Source organism: Epinephelus moara, chromosome 17, assembly GCF_006386435.1.
Source record: "Epinephelus moara isolate mb chromosome 17, YSFRI_EMoa_1.0, whole genome shotgun sequence".
NCBI classification, from domain to species: Eukaryota; Metazoa; Chordata; class Actinopteri; order Perciformes; family Serranidae; genus Epinephelus; species Epinephelus moara.
The window spans coordinates 8318118-8339649 of NC_065522.1; the positions used below are offsets into that span (position 1 = coordinate 8318118).

Here is a 21532-nt window from a genome sequence, read left to right on the forward strand (position 1 = left end):
TGCTGTTGAGTTTTTAAAATGTGGATTGTTTGGTCTCCATTATATTGGAGAGAAGGCAGACATCTCTATGGTGGATATCTCCAACATTCAGCAACTCACACCATAAAAATCCACATTAATAAATAGGACTACAGGGAACAGGAAAAATTTGCTGTCCCTTTAAGTCAGTACAGTATAATATATATTTGTGAGTCCATCAGTTATATTAACCCTGCTATGTCAAGTTTGGGCCTATAATAAAAGAACAAACTGTTCAGAAAAGATGTATACCAAACAATGAAAAGTCCTTTATTGCCATCAGAACATGAGTGAGAAAACCAGAGACAAAATCTGACAGAGTGAGGAGTCGTCTGTACAACCGGCATCCACACAGACACACACACACATACACACATACACACACACACACCGCACGCACACAGAGAGCAGCCAGCAGTCTTTCAACAGGACGTGAGGGCTACAGATACATGAGGATATACAGTACTCACACAATGAGGTATAAAGGTAAACACAAACATACCAGATAGGGCTTCGTCCTCCACTCGCACACATGCAACTGAAACCAAGGTACAAATACTCAAGTGCTCGTTCATTCTTTTAAAAACACAACATACAGGTGAGCAGAAATGTATGACAGCAGCATCTGGGTCATCTCAACCGCGCTCCCATTCATCTGTCTCTCAAAACCTTTGGTCATGTGGACGCTTGCTTGTCATGCACAATGTTGCCCTGGTAAATTGAATACTTTTGTGAGACTCTGAATCTTGAATGGGTCCCTTCCTGACTCGTATCTACCAATAGAAACTTGGGCAGATGAGCGGGAGGGGGAAGGGGAGGGGGTAATGTTTTTTGAAGTCACAAATAGTTTCTTTCTCTTCAAGGTCGAGTTTCTACAGTTAGTTGGACATTCAATGTGTACATTAGCAGCAATTCTAGTGAATGAAACAATGGCTTTGTAAGTCAGATTAATAACACCCTTTCCTCATGCACAGGACAGGCACCACCTACTTACTCGTTAACTAAATGCCATGCAAGTTAGAAAAATAGACTGCAAACTCACAAGACAGAGAAATCAAAGTTCGTCTCCAGAGAAGAGGTTGATTTCACTTCAATTTTTTATTTCATATTTTCTAAGATGTGGAAATAGCAACAAAAAAAACTTGAGAGCGGTAACCAAGACAACAGTAACAACATGAGCAGAGAGCCACTGAGGTTTTTCGAGTCCCTCTCTTACTCCATTTGCCAACCCAAACTGCCAGGTACAAGACTGACACCTCGCTTGTTTTGTTCAGTTTTCTGTTGCAGTCCTGCTTCGCGCTGTGCGGGCGACCACGACTTACACGCACCTGGTGTGTATGCCTGTTGTATGTATCCTGTAAGTGTGGGCCTGTGTGTCATGTGGCTCTCATGTCATTTGAAGCTGTCCCAATCCCACAAGTCCGCAGTTTCCGGGCCCCCTCCCCCACTAGCAGCACCTGTCCCAGAAAGGTGGTCGCCCTCGTGTGCATCCGGAGCTGTGCGCTGCAGTGGTTTTTTTTTGTCAAGACACTAGTGTGGCTGGAAGCTAGCACCGCCGCCCCCTCCGACACAGAGAAAAGAGGCACGGTATAGTTCTCTTTAAGTCTAAATCTAGAGTTCAAGTCTGCCGTCTGTCTGGTCTCAGCCTGTCCTGTTTAGAAGGCTGTGTGGGAGCCACCCTGGACCCTCAAAAGACCCAAAACAGGTAAGAGGAGGAAGACACCCCTCAGGCCTGTTGATAAATAGAGATGCCTTACCGTGCGACCCGCCCAGGGCTGCATACGTTTCCTTACATCACCCCTCCCAGTTTAGTTTTGTGGTTGCCAAATATCTCAACTGTGCACACACAAACACACACGTACGTACACGCACGCACGCACGCACTGACCCCAACGCTGTCCATTCTACTCGGAATGAGGACAAGCGCCTTGAATTTCGTGTTTGGCACCAGACTTGTTTTTCCTCGCGTTGGCCAGCCACTCCCTCCTTTTCTGTATCCTCTTTTCACTCATCACTCCCTCACAGGTCTTTTCTCTTCTTGGAACCGAAAAAAAAAAAACCTGGAAGAACACATCTCCCTCTTTTTTTCCTCTTGGGAAACAAAAACAAACTTAATGGAAAAACTGAAGTTTTTTTTATTATATATTTTTTTTCAAATTCAAGGCACAATGTCTATCAATATTCCAATCTGTCTGTCTCCGCTCCCAGGTTCAGTGTGCGAACATCGCGTCACATAAGCTATTGGACTGTCTGCTCGTACGCCACTCCCTACAGCTTACATCTCTCTAGTCTGTACTTTAACACTGTGAAGAGACGCGTCTGTTTTGGTTGAGAGAGCGACCGCCAAGTCCAAACCAGTGATAAACAATGAACAAAATTAACAGAACAAAAAAAAAAAAAAAAAAGACACAAATAAAGACAACCGTTTCAAAAACAAAACAAAAAAGTCTCGTCCTGTTTCTTGTATTTCAGTATTTTTAAAAATCAAGTCATATCCACCAGCTCTTTTTTGGCAAGCTAGTTGTTTTTTTAAATAAGCACTAAGTACTGATAGATAGGATAGCATACACCGTTAACGTGTGTTTTTAAGTAGATGCGTTTGTCGTTTTTTTGTACTTTTTCACTCTCATAGTATGAATTCAGGTATTTTGTCAGGTACTTTTCACTCATCTGTTTAAGGTTTAAGTTAATGCAAGCAGGGACAGAGTTTGCCATGGAGTCTTGCTCTAGACTTGGGTTCGCGAGGGGCAAGGCCGTCTCTTTACGAGACCCCGTTGACCAAGGTCAGGGTCTCGCTGGCCGAGCTCATGCCTTTGTTGGGGGAACCCTTGGAGGGTGTTCGCTCATCCTTCGTGGCACTGGTCCCGTTCTCCTGTAGGGACGAAAGGTGGGAAAAAGTGAGAATGGACCAATAAACTGATTTACAATACTACAGCCCCTTTTCAACCACAGAAAATTTCCCCAGGAACTAGGAACCTTTTAAGGAACTAATTACATTTCAACCACAGGGACCAGGGTCTAAATTAAATTCTGGGGACATTTTTTACCCCCCAAAAAGTCCGTCGGTGGGTAGTACTTCCTACAAGTAGAGTAACTTTTGTGGTGGGGTTTACAGAGACACCTTTGCTAATCGATTAAACACACACATCGCTGCTGCTTCAACTCGTGTATCGCTTCATTCATAAAACAAGGAAACATAACAAGTAAATCCAATTTTTTATGTGTTATTTCAAAATGTATTCAGATGCAGGCATACTGAGCTACAGGCTGCAATGTGTTCACCCCTGCGACCTCCAGCAGCCCTTGTCCTATCATGTCAACAGACTAATTTGCCTAATTTTCACGAGTGTTTCAACTGTGGTGGAAACACAGATAAACTTGGTCTGATAACACCCTTTAGTTCCTTGAAAAGTTGTTCCTGGGACTAAAGGTCTAACTTTGGGTTGAAACGCTTTTTTTGGCTCAATGTGTGTATTTCTGCCTGTACCTTGGGCTCAGGGCCAGCATGGTTTTCCTTCTGGGGCAGGTTCTGTCTGCTCTGGGACTCAGCGCGGGATATGTAGTCAGCAACAGTCACTGGAAACATTTTAATCTGTTAGCTAGAACAGTTACTGATACAGAATATCCTGTTCATCTAAGGAGGAAAATGTTAACTAGTAAAACATGGTGACTCACCACTGTCACCTTGCTGTCTGTCACGGCTGGCTGAACCTCCCTCTGGGCGGTTGCCACGGTTACGGCGGCGGCGGCTTCGGTTGCGGCGCTGAGGTCGTGCTTCTTCGTCTAACAATTAATTAAGAATATACAGGTAAATACTTCTGATAATGTCACAGATAATAATTTCTGCTTATATCAGCAAGCATGATGGTTTTCATTTCAGAGATTAATAATTCCGTCTTTGGCCCTGGAAAACATTTCTAATTTCTTAGATGATAAGGCAACACAGATGAGATACGAGACTTAAGTTCTCACCCAGTCCGTTCTCGCTGGGGCCGGCCTGGCCGTCTGACTCTGCAGCGGCGTCCATCACGCTGGGCTCCTGGTCGTTGCGGCGACGTCGGGAGCGTCTGCGGCGATCTCCTCCCATGCCTTCACTGATGTCTGCATCAGCCAGCTCTCCTTCGCCCTCCAGCAGCGAGTATGGGTTACTGTCTGGGTCCCTCAGCACTAGATATAGAACCGAAAATTAGCATAGCATCTACACTCTCCCATTTTCATTTAATCAAGATTGCTTTATAAAAAAATCATGCTGTGAATACCCTTCAATGGCCAACTTTAACTGTAAAGACAATTGAGACTTCAAGACCCACCTAGGAGAACCCATAGTCTAGATCCTATTTCACGAACCCATAGTCTAGGCCCTATTTCTCATCTTATTATTGTACGATCAGATGAGACTCAATGTTGAAATGTATGGCCCTCATTTGTTGGTAACCTGAACATGGGCTTTAACTACCTGAACTGATGGAGTTGGAAGGCTTGGAACCAGGCCCTCCACGGCCTCTGCCCGAGTTAGAGCCTCGGCCCCTGCCACCCCGTCGGGAACCTCTCTCGTCGCCGCCTATGCCACGGGGCCGCTGGTCTCGTTCAGCAACGTCCTCTGACTCAGAAGCATTAGACAATTCAGAGTTTGTGCCTGGATTGAGCAGAAACAAACAATGGAAAAATCAAACATAAGTTCACAACTTTTTAAATGACAGGACTGTTTTCTATTCTCTATATTACTCTCAAACGTGTTCAACTGAAATCATTTCTCAGATCCTTCATTCTCACCATATCCAGAGTACTGGCTGTTGGAGGCCCGACGCCCTCTGCCGCGGCCTCCATAGGTGCGAGAGGTGTGGAGTGAGTTGCTGCTCTCATCTGTCAAGTACCCTTTCTCCCGTTCAACACCGGGGCCCCCAGTTCGGCTAGGAGGTGCGCGGTACCCCACCCCGATCTGACGGAGCTGCTCGTCAATCTGGAGACGCTCAAGGCGCAGCTGTTCCACTTCCTAAAGGACAGGGACAATAAAACAATTTTTTTTAAGTATGTGCTTCATAGCCTGTTCGACAGCACAAGGTTTATTAAAATGTTTCAATGAAATCCTCCTCCTTCCCTGCAGCCTATTCGACTGTACACCTTGACCTTGGCTGGAAAATAATAGTGCAGACAAACACTTTCAACTATATAAACCGTCTTAAAAACGTAATAGTTATCAAAGTGAGTCATTTATGGCACCAATACCTTGTTAAATTTCTGCTAGGGCCGATATATGAATAATATTGCAATATTTTTTGTATATATCACAATTCATGATATATATTTTGATATTTTGAAATCTTCTTTAAACTATTATAGACTACTAAAATACTGAACTACTAAATAAACTATTGTTATAATAAAGTTAAATAAGGTACTGTTAAATTAAAGTGCCGTGAACTTGAAGCTCCCGATCAACAGTTAGATGTTCGCAGTTAGCAGAAAGTTAAACGGTTACACCGTTGCCGTTAAAACATGACGATTTAATCACTGTGAGTGGGAAACAAACTAACAGCTCTCCAGTTCATATACTTGTAATATTTCCAACTCCAATTCCAATTCCCACTGTTGCTTCATGGTTGCAAAATGTGACTTAATAGTCCTGGTCTGCAGCCCTGCAGATAAAAAAAACACACACCTCGCCAGCTCACACACTATACAACAAAATGCCAAATTAAGCCTCATGCTGGTGTCTTTAAAAAAAATACATGACAATTGGTACTCAATGTTTGCAATATAGTCATTTTAAACATCCTACATAGAACAAGTTGCCACTGTATAGTAAATGTCTCACGTATTGTAAGCAGCGAGTATAACTGATATATCACCCACCACAAATTTCTGTTATTACCACGTAGGATATATTGTATCTTCTCCAGCACAGAGACGTGACAAGGTGACCTGGGCCTCATTTGTCCAAATAATGCAGCGTGCCCAAAAAGAGCTACCATTGTATGCAGATCATCTGGCCAACAGGCATTATCAGGTTTAACTAGAAACAAAGCACGCATGCTGCAATTTAAATCTGGTGATTCACATGTGGGGACAAAACAGGATTGCAATGACGTAATGCAATCAAACAAGGATAATAATAAAAAAAAAATGTAGATTTCAGATTATTAAGCATGGTTGAAAGAATTACAATTAAATTTGCAAAAAGTCAACTGCAGTATTCCAGTGTTTTCTACTCACAGCAATAACAGATTTTGTTGCCAAATTTCTATTTGGTTGACTATGACCAGACATCTTTGTTCTGCCTATAAAACACTGCACACAAATTCTGCCGTATTGAGCTGGGACCAAGCCATGCTCTTAAAACATCTGCTGTGGGCCTTGTGCTTGTTATTAAGTCTATCACTCGACCACTAAGTGGCAGTAATGCGTAAAGTTCAGTGTTCCAACAAAAGACTGTGGGCAAATTCAACCTCCCCCCAAAAACCCTGAACATAACCACTTTGACAGAACATCCACTTCTGCTGAAACACCTACAAATTTTTGTTTTATGGCTGAATAATTGAGTGAAAGCATTAGCCTGTAGGGATCCAGGTTAGGAGAAGACAGTATTTTCTAATTGGCAGAGAACAGCTAAAATTTTCTAAATGTGCCTTAAATGACATATTTGATGTGAAAGCACACTGTGTAGATGGAAACTGCCCCCTCACTTTTTAAATCTCTTTGGACAGAAACAAAATGAGCACCACATTGTGTAGTATAAGGAAAGCTGAAAGAGCTTCACAGAGTGTTTGCTGGCTCAGATGTTTTCAGCCCCTTTGATTCACAGATGCAAAAACTGATTAGACAGATTAGCCCACGTGGTTGCTAAGATTTATCTCAGGAACCCTAAAGATGGGAAAAGAAGTTGTTGGCAAGGGACACAAACAATGAACAGTCATTATCACAGGTTTCAGGCTACATAATATCATTTTGCTGTGGATCCCCTGGACCTCAATTCCACCCATGTGACAACCAATGCTCTCAATTACACTGCTCTAACAAACAAAGTCATAACTAGGATAAAGTTAAAGGTAAAAGTGTATCATGTTTGCTGACACTTAACATCTTTTAAATACTACGATTATCTTTTGGCAGTATCAGAATTTGGAAATTTTTCAGCAAAGCCATATGAGAGGGGTGGGCATTGGCGTCTAATGGCAGCAGTGCAATGACAGCAGTTTCAGTGGTGGTTTAGTAGTGGCTGATTTGGAGTTGGGGGTCTCACTTCACAGTGTGACAGCTGCCTCCACCAACGACAGCTGAACCCTCAAGGGAGACGTGAAGGAAGTGAGGCAGGGCAGGTGGGGAGGGGGGGATTGGTATTATTTTTGGAAGCTGAGGGTCCAGATAGCTGGTAATCTAAACTCCTGCGTACCCTTCACCCCATCCCAGAGAGAGGAGCTATTTATAAAAGCACATGAGGTAAGGGCAAAACGAGGTGGGATCAGCAGCTTTCCTCTTGTGGCACTGGGCGGGAGGGAAACAGGTGACCGATATGAAATGACCCTGCACATACGCCCATATTTCCCAACAGCACCCTGTCCTGTCCTTACCCAACATGTCACCTAAAGGACTTGTGCTTCTAAGAAACATGTTTCCTTGACTAAGTAGCCAGAGCAGAAACACATTTATGGAGTCAAGGTAAAAATGGCTGCAAGCATGCAGTTCACTTTTATCTGATGTGTTTTGAGTGACAGGAACAGAGAAAAGGCTAGTGCCGCCATCTAATGGTGAACATGGGAGGATCAACTTACCTGGAGATAGGACACGTGGTACTCCAACAGAGCCTGAGCATTGCTGATGTTCTCTTTAGTTCCCACGAACACAAAGGGAACCATGCCCTGGTAAAATACAGAGACGGGGAGATGAAGAGTAGAGTGTTTTTAAAAAACAAAAAACAAAACAGATAATCATGACTTCAAAGGCTGAGCCCCATTACTGGGGAGATATTACTGACTAGGAAACAGTTTAGACCTAACTCGGAAATATCATATTATGTGGTGAATTACAGACCAACTCTGGAACGATTAATATGCTTAAAAATCACATAAAGCAACAGAAACATATCAACCCAGCAGAGACGACAGACAGCTAAGTTCCCACACACGGCCAACATAACTGACATATGCTGCGCAGTGGGCTGTGTGTATTGAAAGCAATGAAAACATAAGTGCTAGTGACAAAACAAAGAGACAAAGCGGCAGAATGGAACAGTGTCAAAGCAGCAGACAGCACAAGGGACTTCTACACTCTGCTGCAGTTAATAAGCTTTGCTTTTTGGAGAGCGGAGGGGGTGGGTGTGGGGTGTGGCGGGGGGGGGGGAGTTTATAGGGGACTGGGAGGCCAGCCGAACGGTCAATTCACCTCTTTGCTGCTGGCAGTGTCGTCCCTGCCTGCCCCCTGCCTGCCTACCTCCTCCCGGGGAAGCTTTTTGTCGTTGTCTCCCTCAATCCTGACACGGACCACGCCCGACTTGTCCACAATCTCCTGGATGACTTTGCCGTTCTTGCCAATGACTTTGCCTGTGCAAAAGAGAAAGAAGACCAAAAAAAAAAAAAGTTTAAAGAACATGATGATAATATCAGAGTGTGTATGTGTAGTGATGGGAGTTAGGGATGTACCGATTGTGAAATTCTGGGCTGATACCTATGTTTAAAACTAACTACTGGCTAATAGCCAAGGCCAATGTGAACTACGTTAAAGTCACTCAGCCCTTCATTACACTATTTCTGAATGAGCACAAAACTCAATCATGCACATTTATGAAATTATCTTGAATATAATCTTTCTTTAAATGAAAAACATCTTAGAAAAAACAAACAAAAATTAGCTATTTCAAAAGCCCTTTTACTATACATAATCATAGTTCCCTCTGTAATATATATTCAATATAATATTTTATACTGCTGTAAAAACATTCAACTTTGTTGGTAAAACTAAATTTTACAAGATTACGTTTGAACCCATCTTGATAAGGTAATAATTTACCTTTGCCCAATATTAGTTTTCACTGAACAGCACTTGAATGCCTCATAATGTAACTCAAAGCAACCTCCTTAAACTGTTAGTTGCGGCCACCAGCTATTACCAGTCAGCGTTAACTACTTCTCCTCCTGCTGATTAGAGTTGGGTCGATATCCATTTTGCCAGTCCTGTCCAGTGCACGAGCTTAAACTGGTTTGTTTTAATGTAAACCTGCTGAACCGGCATCACGTCGCTATATCTAACAGGCATTGCATTAGTAATAAGCAATATGACAACCTGATAGACGTGTTTATTTTTATGAACGGACTAACGGGGCCACTGGTGTCTGCTAGGCTGGGAACTGAGCATGGCAACATGAAGGAGATCAAATTTTAGTAGAGGTGGAAGGTGGGAAAAGTGGTGCACATTTTGTTTGCTTACAAGAAAGTTGTGCTGTGAAATGTCTTTTTGGTTGAAAAAGTACAAACAAAGGCAAATAGCAGGTAGGCTACTCACCCATCTTTTAAGTGGTTATGTCTCCGGTGTGACTTTGAATGCAAAGCTTATGGCTATGTGGTTTGTTTACGTGACGTAACATAAGTGCATATTTAATAGATTCATTGTGGACAGAAAGCGCCAATGTTACCTGATGCAACATGATATTCCGATGGTCACAGTGTCATTATGTTCCACTTGGACGCAGCTGTTGAGTCAAGTGTGACACCTCATGGTAAAATTCTGTATACCAGTTCAGTCTGGCTCTTAATATCAAGCTGGTTTGAAAATTGTTGACACCGGCCAAACCCTACTGCTTATGCAACATGGATTTGTTGTTCACAATGTATGGAAACAAGCTGCACGTCCCCGGACCTGACGGTAGTGAGTTTACTGCGCCCTTTCATTCCGAAGGAGTCCCGCGGAAAAAATCTGTTTGCCACAAACACCTTTTCTATTGTCCCCAAAATGATCGTACATTGTTAGTCTTCAGCCCTGCGTCTTAGCCTGTGCAAAATTGAAGTGACACAACAGAAAAAAGTCTTCTTGTTTGCCGATATGCCAATGGCAGTCAACAAGGCAAATATAAGCTGATAATGTTGTGCGGCCAACGGCGTATCCCTGACAGGAGTATGTGAAGTGGTATGTTGCCGTCACCAACAAAATGAACTCCCTCAAGAATGTAGCTCACTCACCTACAAGGTTCCTGGGTACCTGAAAGTAGTCTTCTTTGAACTCAAGATACTCTCTAGCCTGCTTTACTGCCTCTGGAGTCTGCAACACAACACAAACATTAGACCAAATTACACTGCAGCATATCTTCAGCATATCTTTCCATATACTGGGTAAGAACTGATATACCCAGGACATTTAATGGCACATAGGCTCATTAAGCAGCATACCTCTCCGTAGATCCTGAATGTGCAGCTTTCCTCCTCCAGCTCGATAGCTGTGACACCAGGTACCTTCCTTGCCTGCTGGATGTTGGCACCATGGGAGCCGATGGCGAGGCCCATCAGGTCCTCCCTGACCCTCACCTCCTCCTGGTATGCAGATGCTAACTGCTTACTTGTCTGAGAGGGGAAACACATAAGTGGTTTGTATGCAAATGTGTAAACTCAGAAAAATGGCTGGCTAGGGCCTGTAATTTTTCAATGATAAATATACACGCGTACAGGCAAAATAAAGGAATAGTTTGGATTTCCTGAAGTGAGGTGTATGAGGTACTTACACATAGTAAGTGTATTAACTACAGTAGATAGCAATCAGCACGCCCCTAGTTTGGAGAAGCGGAAAGAAACACCGACACAGAAGCAAAGCAATGTACTGCTTCGGAGGGATCGGCAAAAACACATATTTTAGCCACCAAAAAAGAAAACATCATTGTCAGTTAAAGTGCCATATTAAGAATATTTTCACCACATTACCTTGCTATCAGACAGCCATTTCTGAAAGGCAACTGAAGCTGATATATCGCTTTCTTCAACGCCAGATTCCATTGAGAAAAACACTGATTTCACATCCCTAAACGCAGGTCTATCGCTGCTTTGGTCAGTTGTTTTGTTTGTGTTTGTTTTTGACTTTGGCATTTAAAAAGGTTAGCTTGAAATCAAGTCACACAATAACACTAACTAACTGACCAACACAGAGATAGACCAGCAGCTCCTGTGTTCAGCGAGCCAAAATGACCGTCTTTGTAAATGGAGTTTGGTGGCTTTGACAAGAGCATGGATGTGGAACTGAAACAGTTAATGGCTTCCCCATTGGAAGGGGATGTATGTATGACAGCAGGTTAAATGGTAAAAAGACTCTCAATATAGCGTATACTTAAACTGTTACAGATTTCATTAGGTGGCTAACAACATTTTGCTGCTGTCCCTGTCCACAGCAGTACATTGCTTAGCTTCCGTGTTGGCACTGACAGGCCTCTACTGTATGTAATACACTGACCAGGTATGGATGAGTACCCCATTCAACCCCACTTCAAAAGATCCAAACTATCCCTTAAAGTGTATTTGACAGGATGTGTGCATGCGCATGTAAAAATAGTCTGATTACCTCCAGATGTTTGGTGGCTTCTTCGTTGCGGGACATTAGCATAAGCTTGGTACGGATGCTGCGGAAATGCATGTCACTCAGGAGAGTTGCACGCTTTACTGTGGTTTCATTTGTAGACTGAAGAAAACAAAAAAGGAAATAAGTTACAATTCACTGAATTATTGTTTAGTCACTGCTTGTGAATATGAGCACAGAAGAGGAGTCTTTAATAAGAACTGACAAAGTTGTCAAAAATGTGGATTAAAAATTTTGCCATAACACCTACACGTGGTAGAAAGAGGAAGCTATGATATACAATATGCAGCATTATTTGGATTCAAATTTAAACAATACCTAAAGAAAACCCAGAAAACTACTTCATGATTTTAATGTAAGAGTCAGTTCCTTTATATCATTTCCTCATTTGTGACTATAAAATAAGGCCAATTAACTTGTTCACAAGGTGGAACCCAGCAGTCTGGGTACTTACCAGCACAATGAGTTCGTGTGATTGGGCACTGTAGAAGATGCAGTTGGCTCCGATAGCTTTCCTGAAGTCTTTGTGAATGTTGTCATTTTCACAGCTGTCGATAAGAAAACAATCCACGGGAGAGTCAGCCTTGTTATTCATCTGCCAGCAGTGGGCCATTATAACATCACTGCTCACTGAGACAACTTGAGAGGAACTTAACATTCAAAAAAGGTGTTTCAACATGTAAAATCATGTATCCATACATCCAAGAAAATCTCAATTTGTTTACTTTTTTTAATGCAATTTCTCTGGCATTGCCCAGATCCTGAACTTGCTGTATTGTTGGTGTTAATTGAAATAAATCTATCTTCAGGATGTAAATTTGACAAAGAAAAGACACTCACATGTCCCTCAGGTCTTCTGGGACAGGGATAGGGACCTTGTGGAAGGAGTTTCGAGAAGATGGGCTGTTGGGGTTGAGGGGCCTGATGCGTTCTGCTGTGACAATCTCGTTGTATGTGGCATCGCATGCCGCGTATTCAATCACATAGAACTGAAAACAACACAAGATGAGAGGTTCTTTTTAATAATGTGGCCAGAAATATCAGACACAAGTTTGACAGCTCAATGTAAATTGAAAAAAAAAAAAAAACAAGATATATAAAGAGCAGAACTGCAAAAATTCTGAATCAGCTGTCAAATTAAAAATTTATTTATGTCCGCTCTCAAATGAAAAATTCATTGATGTCCGCTCTGAAATTAAGAAATTATAAGTCACATCAAAAATGCATTCATTCTATAACTTCATTCATTTATTTAATGAAGAAAGAATATACTCCTCTCCCACTGTAAAACACAAGATGAAACAAAAGTGTAGCAAAGTGAGATGCAGAGAAAGATGGAAAAATGGGGAGAAGGAAAAAGGGAACCATGAGACAGTGAGATGAACATTGCACACTCCATGCTCAGAAGGACAGAATTAAAGCCATCAGTCAGTGCTAGACATTCCTGCAGGCTCTTATCAGACTGCTCCAAATAACAGCACTACAGCAGCAGCAACTCCCCTGGCACAGTACCACTACAATGCTGTCCTTTCCATATCCCACTGACCCACTATTCAACCTGCAGCTCAGGCTGGTGACTAAGAGCCAGCTCTGGTTCTTGATTATTATCAAAAAATACGTCAAAATAAGCCAACTGTGCCTACTAGACTGACAGTGGTGAAAATCCATTTTGTCACAAGAAGTCAGTGTGAAGAAAAAGCACAGGGTGTATGGGAAATATAATATGAAGGTACAATGTCAGACCATGTCAGGACATACTGGCTCTTTGAGCTCATTACCCAGCAGTGCTTATCTCACTACAGGCCTGTATTCACTCTACATACAGCATACTCAGAGCTCAATAAACAGTTACTGGCAATGCAACAAAACACTGATGGCAAAGTGAAAGATAATAGCCTAACCTCTATTACTGATTATTAAATACTGAGGAAGCTAGCCTCGCTACATCTTTTCAACGCTACAAAGCATCGTGTTCTTTATAATATTCGTCCTTTTTGACTAAACAGCTGCAGGAATTTTCAAGCCTCAGGAACTAAAATACAGGATCTAATAATTCCTGCAGTGCATTGGTGTTTTACTGTATTCAAGGCACTGTGAAGATTAGGCAAATTAGACCGGATTAAAAAACAACAACTGCATGGTTTATGACAAGACAACAAAACAGCACCATGTTGTTCTTTGTTATTTACTGTTGTCTGGTTTGCATTAATGGAGACATGCAGGGGTGGAAAAGGATTTAAAAACACCATAAAGACAAAACACACATCTCCAAAGTAGAGAGGATTTGCTCAGTGCGTTTTTCCTCTTTTGCTTTAGTACCGATGATGAAATCATTTCGAAATTAAGTGTTGTTTCTTTCTATCTGTTACCCACTTTTTATCGTTTTTTTTTTTTAAGATAATGCTCCTTGGTTCTTGGACCCACTTACCTCTCCCTTCATCATTCTGACCCGGGCCAGCCACCAGCCACAAGGCTCCTGTTCGTTTGCCCTTGAGTAAACCTGTAAGGAGATGCAAAGTAAATGATAGCCAAGTCAAAGACAAAAAAGACTACAGCTATAACACAAACTGAAGAAGTATTTCACTGCTAGAAATATGGTCTTTTTTCATAACGCGACTGTCTATGCAGAAGAAAGATGCAAATACTTTTGAAATTGGTGCTACATGGACCAATAAACGCTCCCACTGGTGGGTGACGTGATGCGAGCTTGGTGACTTGATGCGAGCTTGGTGACATGATGCGAGTTTGGTGACATGATGTGAGCTTGTCCATTTTGACTCAGGAAACAATATGGCAGCCGACTGGTAAAAATGATCTCGAATTACAATTAAAACGGAAAGCTAAAATGTTTTTTCTTAAATCATTTAGTGCAAGAAATGGGCACTGCAGTAACATAATCTTGGTTCATTCTTGATCAGCACTGCTTAGTTTTAACATTTGAGCTCAGTTTTTTCAGTCTCCATTTTCACAAGACAAGAAACAGTTCACTAAAATATGTTTCTAAAAACATTTCAGCAGCTCTCTCAATCCGCTTCTAGAATTTTTGTGTCCTAATGTGGAAGCAAAATCTGTAGTTCAGCTCAGGAGCTGGTCCATTTTTGCTGGAGAATGAGCATGGAGATCTGCATGCTGGCCAGATGGAGGGAAGTTTAAAATAGTTCATTTATACATTCTACTACGGCTGAGAATGGTTTGTCGTAAAAAGGAAGATATGACAACAGTGAACAAGGCCTTGGCTCAATGCAGGATGCCAACTGTACAACTAACTACCATTATATGATATGGAGAAAACATGCTAAATGAGGTAAAATTGTTGGACATAACAAAGACAGTATGAGATGTTGTAAAACACAGACTTGAGTGTGTAACTTTTATAGTTACAATTAAGAACTGATTGTACAAAACTGCAATAATGTATTTAACTTCTTTATTTTCAGTATGCATATAAAAATAATTGATCATATTCTAATCTGCAGCCCAAAAGTACCAAAAAGTAAATATAAATCCAGATTTTAAAGAGCTTTTAAGAAGCCGTGAGCAAACATTCTCTTAACAAAGTATAACTGTAGATAGTTTCATTTTAGATTTTTACATAATTTACACGCCATATAAAAGTCCTGGAAATGTCAGTCAAAAGTTAATACCAGCGCTGCGACGATTAATCAATTAGGTGTCAACTAATTTGATAATCAATTAATCGGTTTGAGTCATGTTTAAAAAAGAAAAAGAAAAAAAAGTCGCAATTCTCAGATTCCGTCTTCTTATATGTGGGTATTCTCTAGCTTCTTCACTCCTCCATGACAGTAAACTGAATATCTCGGAGTTCTGGGCAAAACAAGACATTTGAGGACACTGTCTTGGGCTTTGAGAAACACTGATCTGAACAACTAATCGATCAATCAAGAAAGTAATCAACAGATTAATTGACAATGAAAATAATTATTAGTTGCAGACCAAGTCAGTACTAGCCAAAGAAATGATCCTTCTGCTGAAGTGCAAAGACACAGAGGCCTTGAGACATGAGGTTAGTGAAATCCCAGGTGGATGAGCTGAATCAGAGGAGACGCACAGCGGCATGCCTTACCTCCACCTCCTCTCCTTCGCCAATATCCTTGTGGTAGTCGGCTGGAGGAGGCAACCGCACGTCGCTGAAGGGCAACTGTCTCTCTGGCTGCCAGCTATTGCAAGAAGACACAAACGCCTGTCAGCTTATCAACAACCACAGGTAACAAATAGTGTTACATAGTTCAATCAGTCCAGCTCCAGCTCTGTTTCTCCTCCTCTCATATTGGGATTGCAAAGACTTGGGCGTATTACCCACTCACTGCTGTGCAGCACATTATCAGACATAATGAAAATAAAAATTAAAACGGGTCGTTAAGTTTAATGAGGAAGTTAGAGGAACTGTGTCTGGACAATGAGTGACTATGTTCATGAAATGATGTCCTTTTGCTTTAAATAAGAACTTGAAAATAGCTCATAAGGAGTGCCATAAAGTTCAGTAAATGACCTGCTAATGTCTATCTTCATTCAGTACTGATATCTAAAAAAGCTCATTTTGAATCTTAAAAATAATCTTCATGCCTTATTACGATCATTCGAGACCAAATAATGTGTTATAATGTGTATTTATTAAACGTCTTATACAACCAGCTACTCCGACACCTCCATGTGCTCAGAGAAAGTAAAAGGAGAAGGAGTGGGGGGGTGGGAGCTATCCAAAAAAACGACAGAGGCCACCACACTGCCACCCCTCCCACCCTGCATACCTTGGGTCACTATTTTTAGGGGCACCCTGCTCTGCACTCTGAGCCAAGTAGATAAAGAGGGACTGGGGGGGTGGGGGGTGGGTGGGTGGTGGAAAGGGACAGTAGGTGGAGCTAGGAGTATAGGAAAGTATGCTATTGGGATGGCAGGGGCAGGAAGGATCAGAGCAGGAGGTAAAAAAAATGTTAGAGACGTGTATGGACAGCTGCGTGCAAAGCACAGGTGCTGAAGAGGAGACTTTTGAATGCCTGGGTAAAGCACCAGCATGGAGCTGTCGTTGCAACTCTCAATTAAGTTCAAGCTTCATTTCCCCATAAATGGACAATTTGTCATAAAGCAGGCACAACGGTGAGATTAACAGAAAGAGCAAACTTACTTGTTTTCAAAAACAATTGTGAGTGAGTCTTCGTGGACATCTTTGATGTAACCCTAGAAGAAAAACAGACAGAATTTTATTCCCATGAATGCACAAGACAGACAGTGATGAGGGGTGGGGACTTTTTTTGCATGTAAACAACACAGGCAGCTGACTCGTAAGCCGTGCTAGACCAATACTGTGACTGCTGCTGAAAAAAGAGCATCTAGGGCTTTGGGAAGCCAAGACATCACATCACTGACACAATTCTCTGGCTGTGAATTCTGTGCTGGATAAAGTGACGATGAACGCTGACTCCTCCTGACAGCACAGACACAGCCTGGAAATTTCTCCCACACACTCACAAACAAACAGAATTAAAATACACACACTTCTTCTTTGTGTGCAAGTTAAACACTGTGGGTTTACAAGCATGTTCATGAGGGCACATGTATGGGGAAGGCAGGCACTTGTTTAGCCTAGCCCATATGGATGCATAATTGCTATAGCTTGGAGACTACTACTACTACTACTACTACTACTACTACAAGAGAGAGATCACTTAAACATGTGACTTGTCCATCATGAACATCCACAAATCTGTCGCAGGATGCCATATGCTTTGACCAACACCCCCAGTGCCAAGCAATGACAAGACGAGAGGAAAGTGGTGGGTGTGTGGTGTGTCTCAGTGTGACACTACCATATATGGGACAGAGAGGTCAGGCAGTGTCTGGGGGGGCGGACTGGGGGTATGGATTCACCTGCCGGGAAGGTGCTTCCTTTACAGTGCAAAAGCTGGCAAGGCTTTCAGCCTGGATCATGGGGCAATGTATGTGTGGGCACACAAATTTTTATACCCTCAAAGTAATCCACTTTGACTACAACTCTGACTATCAATCTCCACCTACTGCTGTTCTGAGATGGTCCTAGTTAAAAGTCAAAACATCTGCATCTACATGAATGGTTAGCATCTGCCTCTCACACTGCAGGATCCTAGTGGCACGAGAGCTGGCTAGCTTCATGGGAAGAAGCCAGCAATGACAACAGGTCTGGATGAAAAGGTGCTCATCCTCCAATTTCCAGAGGTCACGTTAGGAGACAGCTGCATGTTATGTCAGAGGATTGCTGCCATCAAGTACTACCAGGTCAAGGGGCAGGCATGCCCTCTTTCTAACATGACTGGTGGGAAGGTGGGGGCAGAGAGGGGTTACAGGCAGCTTCCTTATGACATCCAGCAGCCACATGCAGGTCCATGTGGTGAGCGAAACCTCATGGACCAGAAGAGACAGATTTGCGACCTTAAAATGGATTACATGGGATAGTTGTATATTTCGCGAAGTCACTACGTTTAGATATACTCATAGTGGTGCAGGGATGAAGTTTTTCTGTAGGACAGCGTGGAAGTTAGCGCGTCCCTGGTTCCCTCAACAAAAAGCCTATGGGATTTTTCCATTGGATTTTGGATTATTGCAGAAAATAAGCTCTATGGCAAACAAGAGCTTATGATACTTGCATGTTTTGTTCAGCAAAATAATCTTCACAAATGAACACCCCTTTTATGGTATTTGAAGTGGAAATGCAATCACTACTACACCATGGTCACATGATTAAACATCTTCACCACAGTGAGGCTGTAAAGCTGTGTTCGGCGTGATGATGTTCTGTAGTCTCATTTTGCCACATTTTAGCAGTGTTAGTTAGTTGTCTTTTTTAAAGACAAGTAAAAGCTTAAAACTTCAAATTACTGACGTATTTTATAACATCGAACAAAATGTTAAAGTCTCTTAAATGTGTGTTAATCACAGACCTTATTTCAGGCATCTAACCAAAAACCAATTTAAAAAAAAAAAAAAACATCGACTTTGAGACGAGGGAACAAGGAGTGCTAAAAAGCTAACTCATTTCCAGGTTTTAGGACTCATTCCTGCACTACTCTATTTGATCAACCTGCTTATGTTAAAATTTAAATGTCAAAACTGAGATCTTTATTGATGCATCCAGCCAAAAAAGAAATAACTAATGTGGAACGTTACTCACAATTAAAGGTCTAGTGCTTAGGTTGTTGTGGCATCTAGCAGTGAGGTTGCAGAAATGAAACTTCTCCTGTGTGCCACGTGTGTAGGATAACACAGTGACTGACGCAAAAACACAAATAGCTCTATCTAGAGCGTCTGTTTAGTTTGTCCGTTCTGAGCTACTGTAGAAACATGGCAGACTCCATGTAAGAGGACCCGCTCTGTATGTAGACATAAACAGCTCATCCTAAGGTAACGAAAATGCAACAATTCTTATTTGAGGTGATTATGCGCTAATGAGAACATAATTATGAATATTATATACCATTTCTGTCAATAGGTCCCCCTAAGTCCTACACACTGGACCTTTTAACAGAATACAAAACTGTTTGAATCCTCATTTAGGCTTTTATCAGCTTGCCTGGTATGTGCTTGCTGCTGCAAAAGATGCAGCCTATACAAAAGACAAAGTGCCAGTTTCCTGACAGGTGCTGTATTGCCCTGACAGGTTCATAAATGTGATCCTGATTCATAGTTAAAAAGAAAAAAACCTAACTGACTCACACTGACACCAAGGTGAATGAAGTGCGCCCAAGAAGCAAAATCATTTTACTTCATGTGTCAATCACAACAGGGAAAAAAGTAATAAAGTTTTTTGCCCACACGCTCTCCCATCAAGGACAACATATCTACTGGAATATGACATTTAGAACGTCACTCACTACCACTGTAAAGAGTCCATCTCATCCACAAAATGAGAGCTGTGAGATAATGGACGTAATAGAGAGGAGTGGAAGTGTTCATTCATGCCAGAGCCAAACTGTCACCCTGTAAAACAGAACGACAGGTGAAGCGACATGAGGAGAGTAAATATAGGCTCATCTCTAAAGCACCATGTGGTCGGTTGACCATCTGAACACCCAAGGAGAGAGAAGAGAAGACGAACACATGGAGAAATAAATTCAACTGAGAGCAATGAAAATATGAGATGTCACAAAAGGTTAAGACTAGAAAGCAGGAGGAGCAGGAGTGGGGTTGTTTGCCTCTCCCCAAACATTAGGGTGTCTCCACAGGATAGTATTTCCTAAATCAGGTTGTTAACTAAAATCCAATGAAATCTCAAATTATGTCAGAACCTACAACGTTCACCAAGACTAAAATCTCTATGTGTGACTAACAAAAACATTGATATTTAAGCTGTCTAATAATCAAATGAGTCATGGCGTTGCCATCTTGTTGTGATGTTTGAAAACAAGCTGTGACACAGCAGCAACAATGATTGAAGTCGTGTGTCTGGATCCGAAACTACACTTTCTTCTGATAATTAGGCAGAAATGAAACAGAAACTCAGACTCTCGTTCTTCCTTGCCGGAGAAATAAACATAGGACTAAAGGTTCAGTAGTGTAGCAGGAACGTGGGTTAGGGGACAAAACAAATATAAAGTATGTGAGCTTTGATGTAGCCTCTCATCATACTTGTACGCAGAAACTGCACAACAGCTGTCTGATTAGCAGCTCGCTTTGGTTTTAAAAGCTTGTAACCCACAGTGCAAGACAAAGTAATATGCTATGAGAAATACTGTAAGCCACATCAAAACAATGGGAATCTGGCTCCAGAGGAATGGCCTGTATTCGTATTGACAATTCTCAAAAACGACCAAATATAGGCCATACATAGTGATGACAAGTGTGCCTAGCTTAACAGCTAGCTGGAGCTAGCTACCCACCCCACAATGGCCAACCCTAATGGAACGCAAAACCATCCCTGTTTCTCTGAAGTGGACCTATGCTAACATGAGTCGAGTAGATAATGGCTAGCTAGGGCTGGGCTCGGGAGAACAAAACCCAACAGCTCTTCCTGAAACAAAACTTTTAACTGGGACAACTAGAAACTACGACTGTAACCAGGTTACCTTGTAGAAGGCCCCATTCGAGCCGCGAACTTCCACGGCCAGCCCGTCCATACTTGTCGGTAGGTCCCCACGGCTGAGCTTGTCTGTAGCCGTTACGACTCCCGGCGAGTCCTGTAACGTTACCACCCCCAGCTTCGCCGGCCCTTCGCCGCTCTCCGGCCGCTTGTGGATTTCCAGTGTTTCGGGTGGAGGGAGAGGGGCAGAGGTGAAGGGGTTGGGGAGATGGGTGTGATGGTGTCAACTAACTAATGCAACGCAGACGCCGTTTCCAGCAGCAGCTAGTTAGGAAGCTCCGTTTTCTGTTTTTGTTTGATTGTGGGGTTTGGTGCTCGCGAGCTGAAAAGGCACCGCCACGAGCAATGGTGAAGTCTGCGCGAGGAGGAAAAGCAAGCTAATGATGCTACGGCAGGAGGATGCTAGCTGCTGGATAATTAGCTGGGAGGCTAGCTATCAACACCTTGATCCCGTCAGTTTTGAGGGATGCTAGCTGGCTAGCATGTGATAGCCTGGCTGCGTTTGTTGGTTGTGCGTGTGGCGCAGTCGTTGCGTTGAGTTATTTCACAGAAGCCGTCACCGGGGGTCGTTTCTTCAGTTTGCGGTGCAATTTTTCAGCGGCGTTTCTTTCCCCAAAAAGCGTTTGAGATGCACTGCCGCCCGGCGACTCCTTACTCCAACTACCCGTCCCCACAAACACACGCCGATAGAGTGAATCAGAGAGGGACTGAATGACCTCGCACACCCCACCCCTCTATGACAAAAACCCGCCCATTAGGGAACCCAGCATTATGATTGGCCAAAGACCTCGGCAATCAACACTAGCTTTCTTTAATTGGTTTAGCAAATAAGGGTTGGTCCGTAAACGTGACCAATAAAATCTAGAGAGTTGCATCCTGACACAATCCATTGGTTTTACT

The 21532-nt window shown here is 42.4% G+C and overlaps 1 protein-coding gene across 2 annotated transcripts; it reads right to left on the bottom strand.

The window, feature by feature from the left end:
- Positions 1–265: 265 nt before the first annotated feature.
- On the bottom strand, positions 266–21328 carry fxr2 (FMR1 autosomal homolog 2). 2 transcript variants are annotated; one of them, XM_050066697.1, is made up of 17 exons: positions 20619–21328; positions 16709–16761; positions 15650–15743; positions 13994–14065; positions 12406–12554; positions 12020–12113; positions 11551–11667; positions 10395–10565; positions 10188–10266; positions 8446–8555; positions 7788–7874; positions 4792–5011; positions 4475–4654; positions 3991–4185; positions 3694–3801; positions 3506–3594; positions 266–2890 (listed from the first exon to the last, which is right to left on the bottom strand). In XM_050066697.1, exons 1-17 carry the CDS (start codon positions 20667–20669, stop codon positions 2780–2782), a joined length of 1980 nt encoding a protein of 659 aa, XP_049922654.1. In that variant the 5' UTR covers positions 20670–21328; the 3' UTR covers positions 266–2779. The 2 variants fall into 2 exon arrangements, with proteins under 2 accessions (XP_049922654.1, XP_049922653.1); XM_050066696.1 differs by having other exon boundaries at positions 8398–8555.
- Between the last annotated feature and the right edge of the window lie 204 nt (positions 21329–21532).

What these genes read in the sequence shown, in the direction of transcription:
- fxr2 (XM_050066696.1), bottom strand. Translation starts at nt 20,669, where the DNA reads ATGGACGGGCTGGCCGTGGAAGTTCGCGGCTCGAATGGGGCCTTCTAC. An exon ending in ACAATTGTTTTTGAAAACAA is followed by an intron (nt 15,744 to 16,708) that starts GTAAGTTTGCTC and finishes TTCTTGCAATAG; the next exon opens with CTGGCAGCCAGAGAGACAGT. An exon ending in CACACGAACTCATTGTGCTG is followed by an intron (nt 11,668 to 12,019) that starts GTAAGTACCCAG and finishes TGTTTTCTTCAG; the next exon opens with TCTACAAATGAAACCACAGT.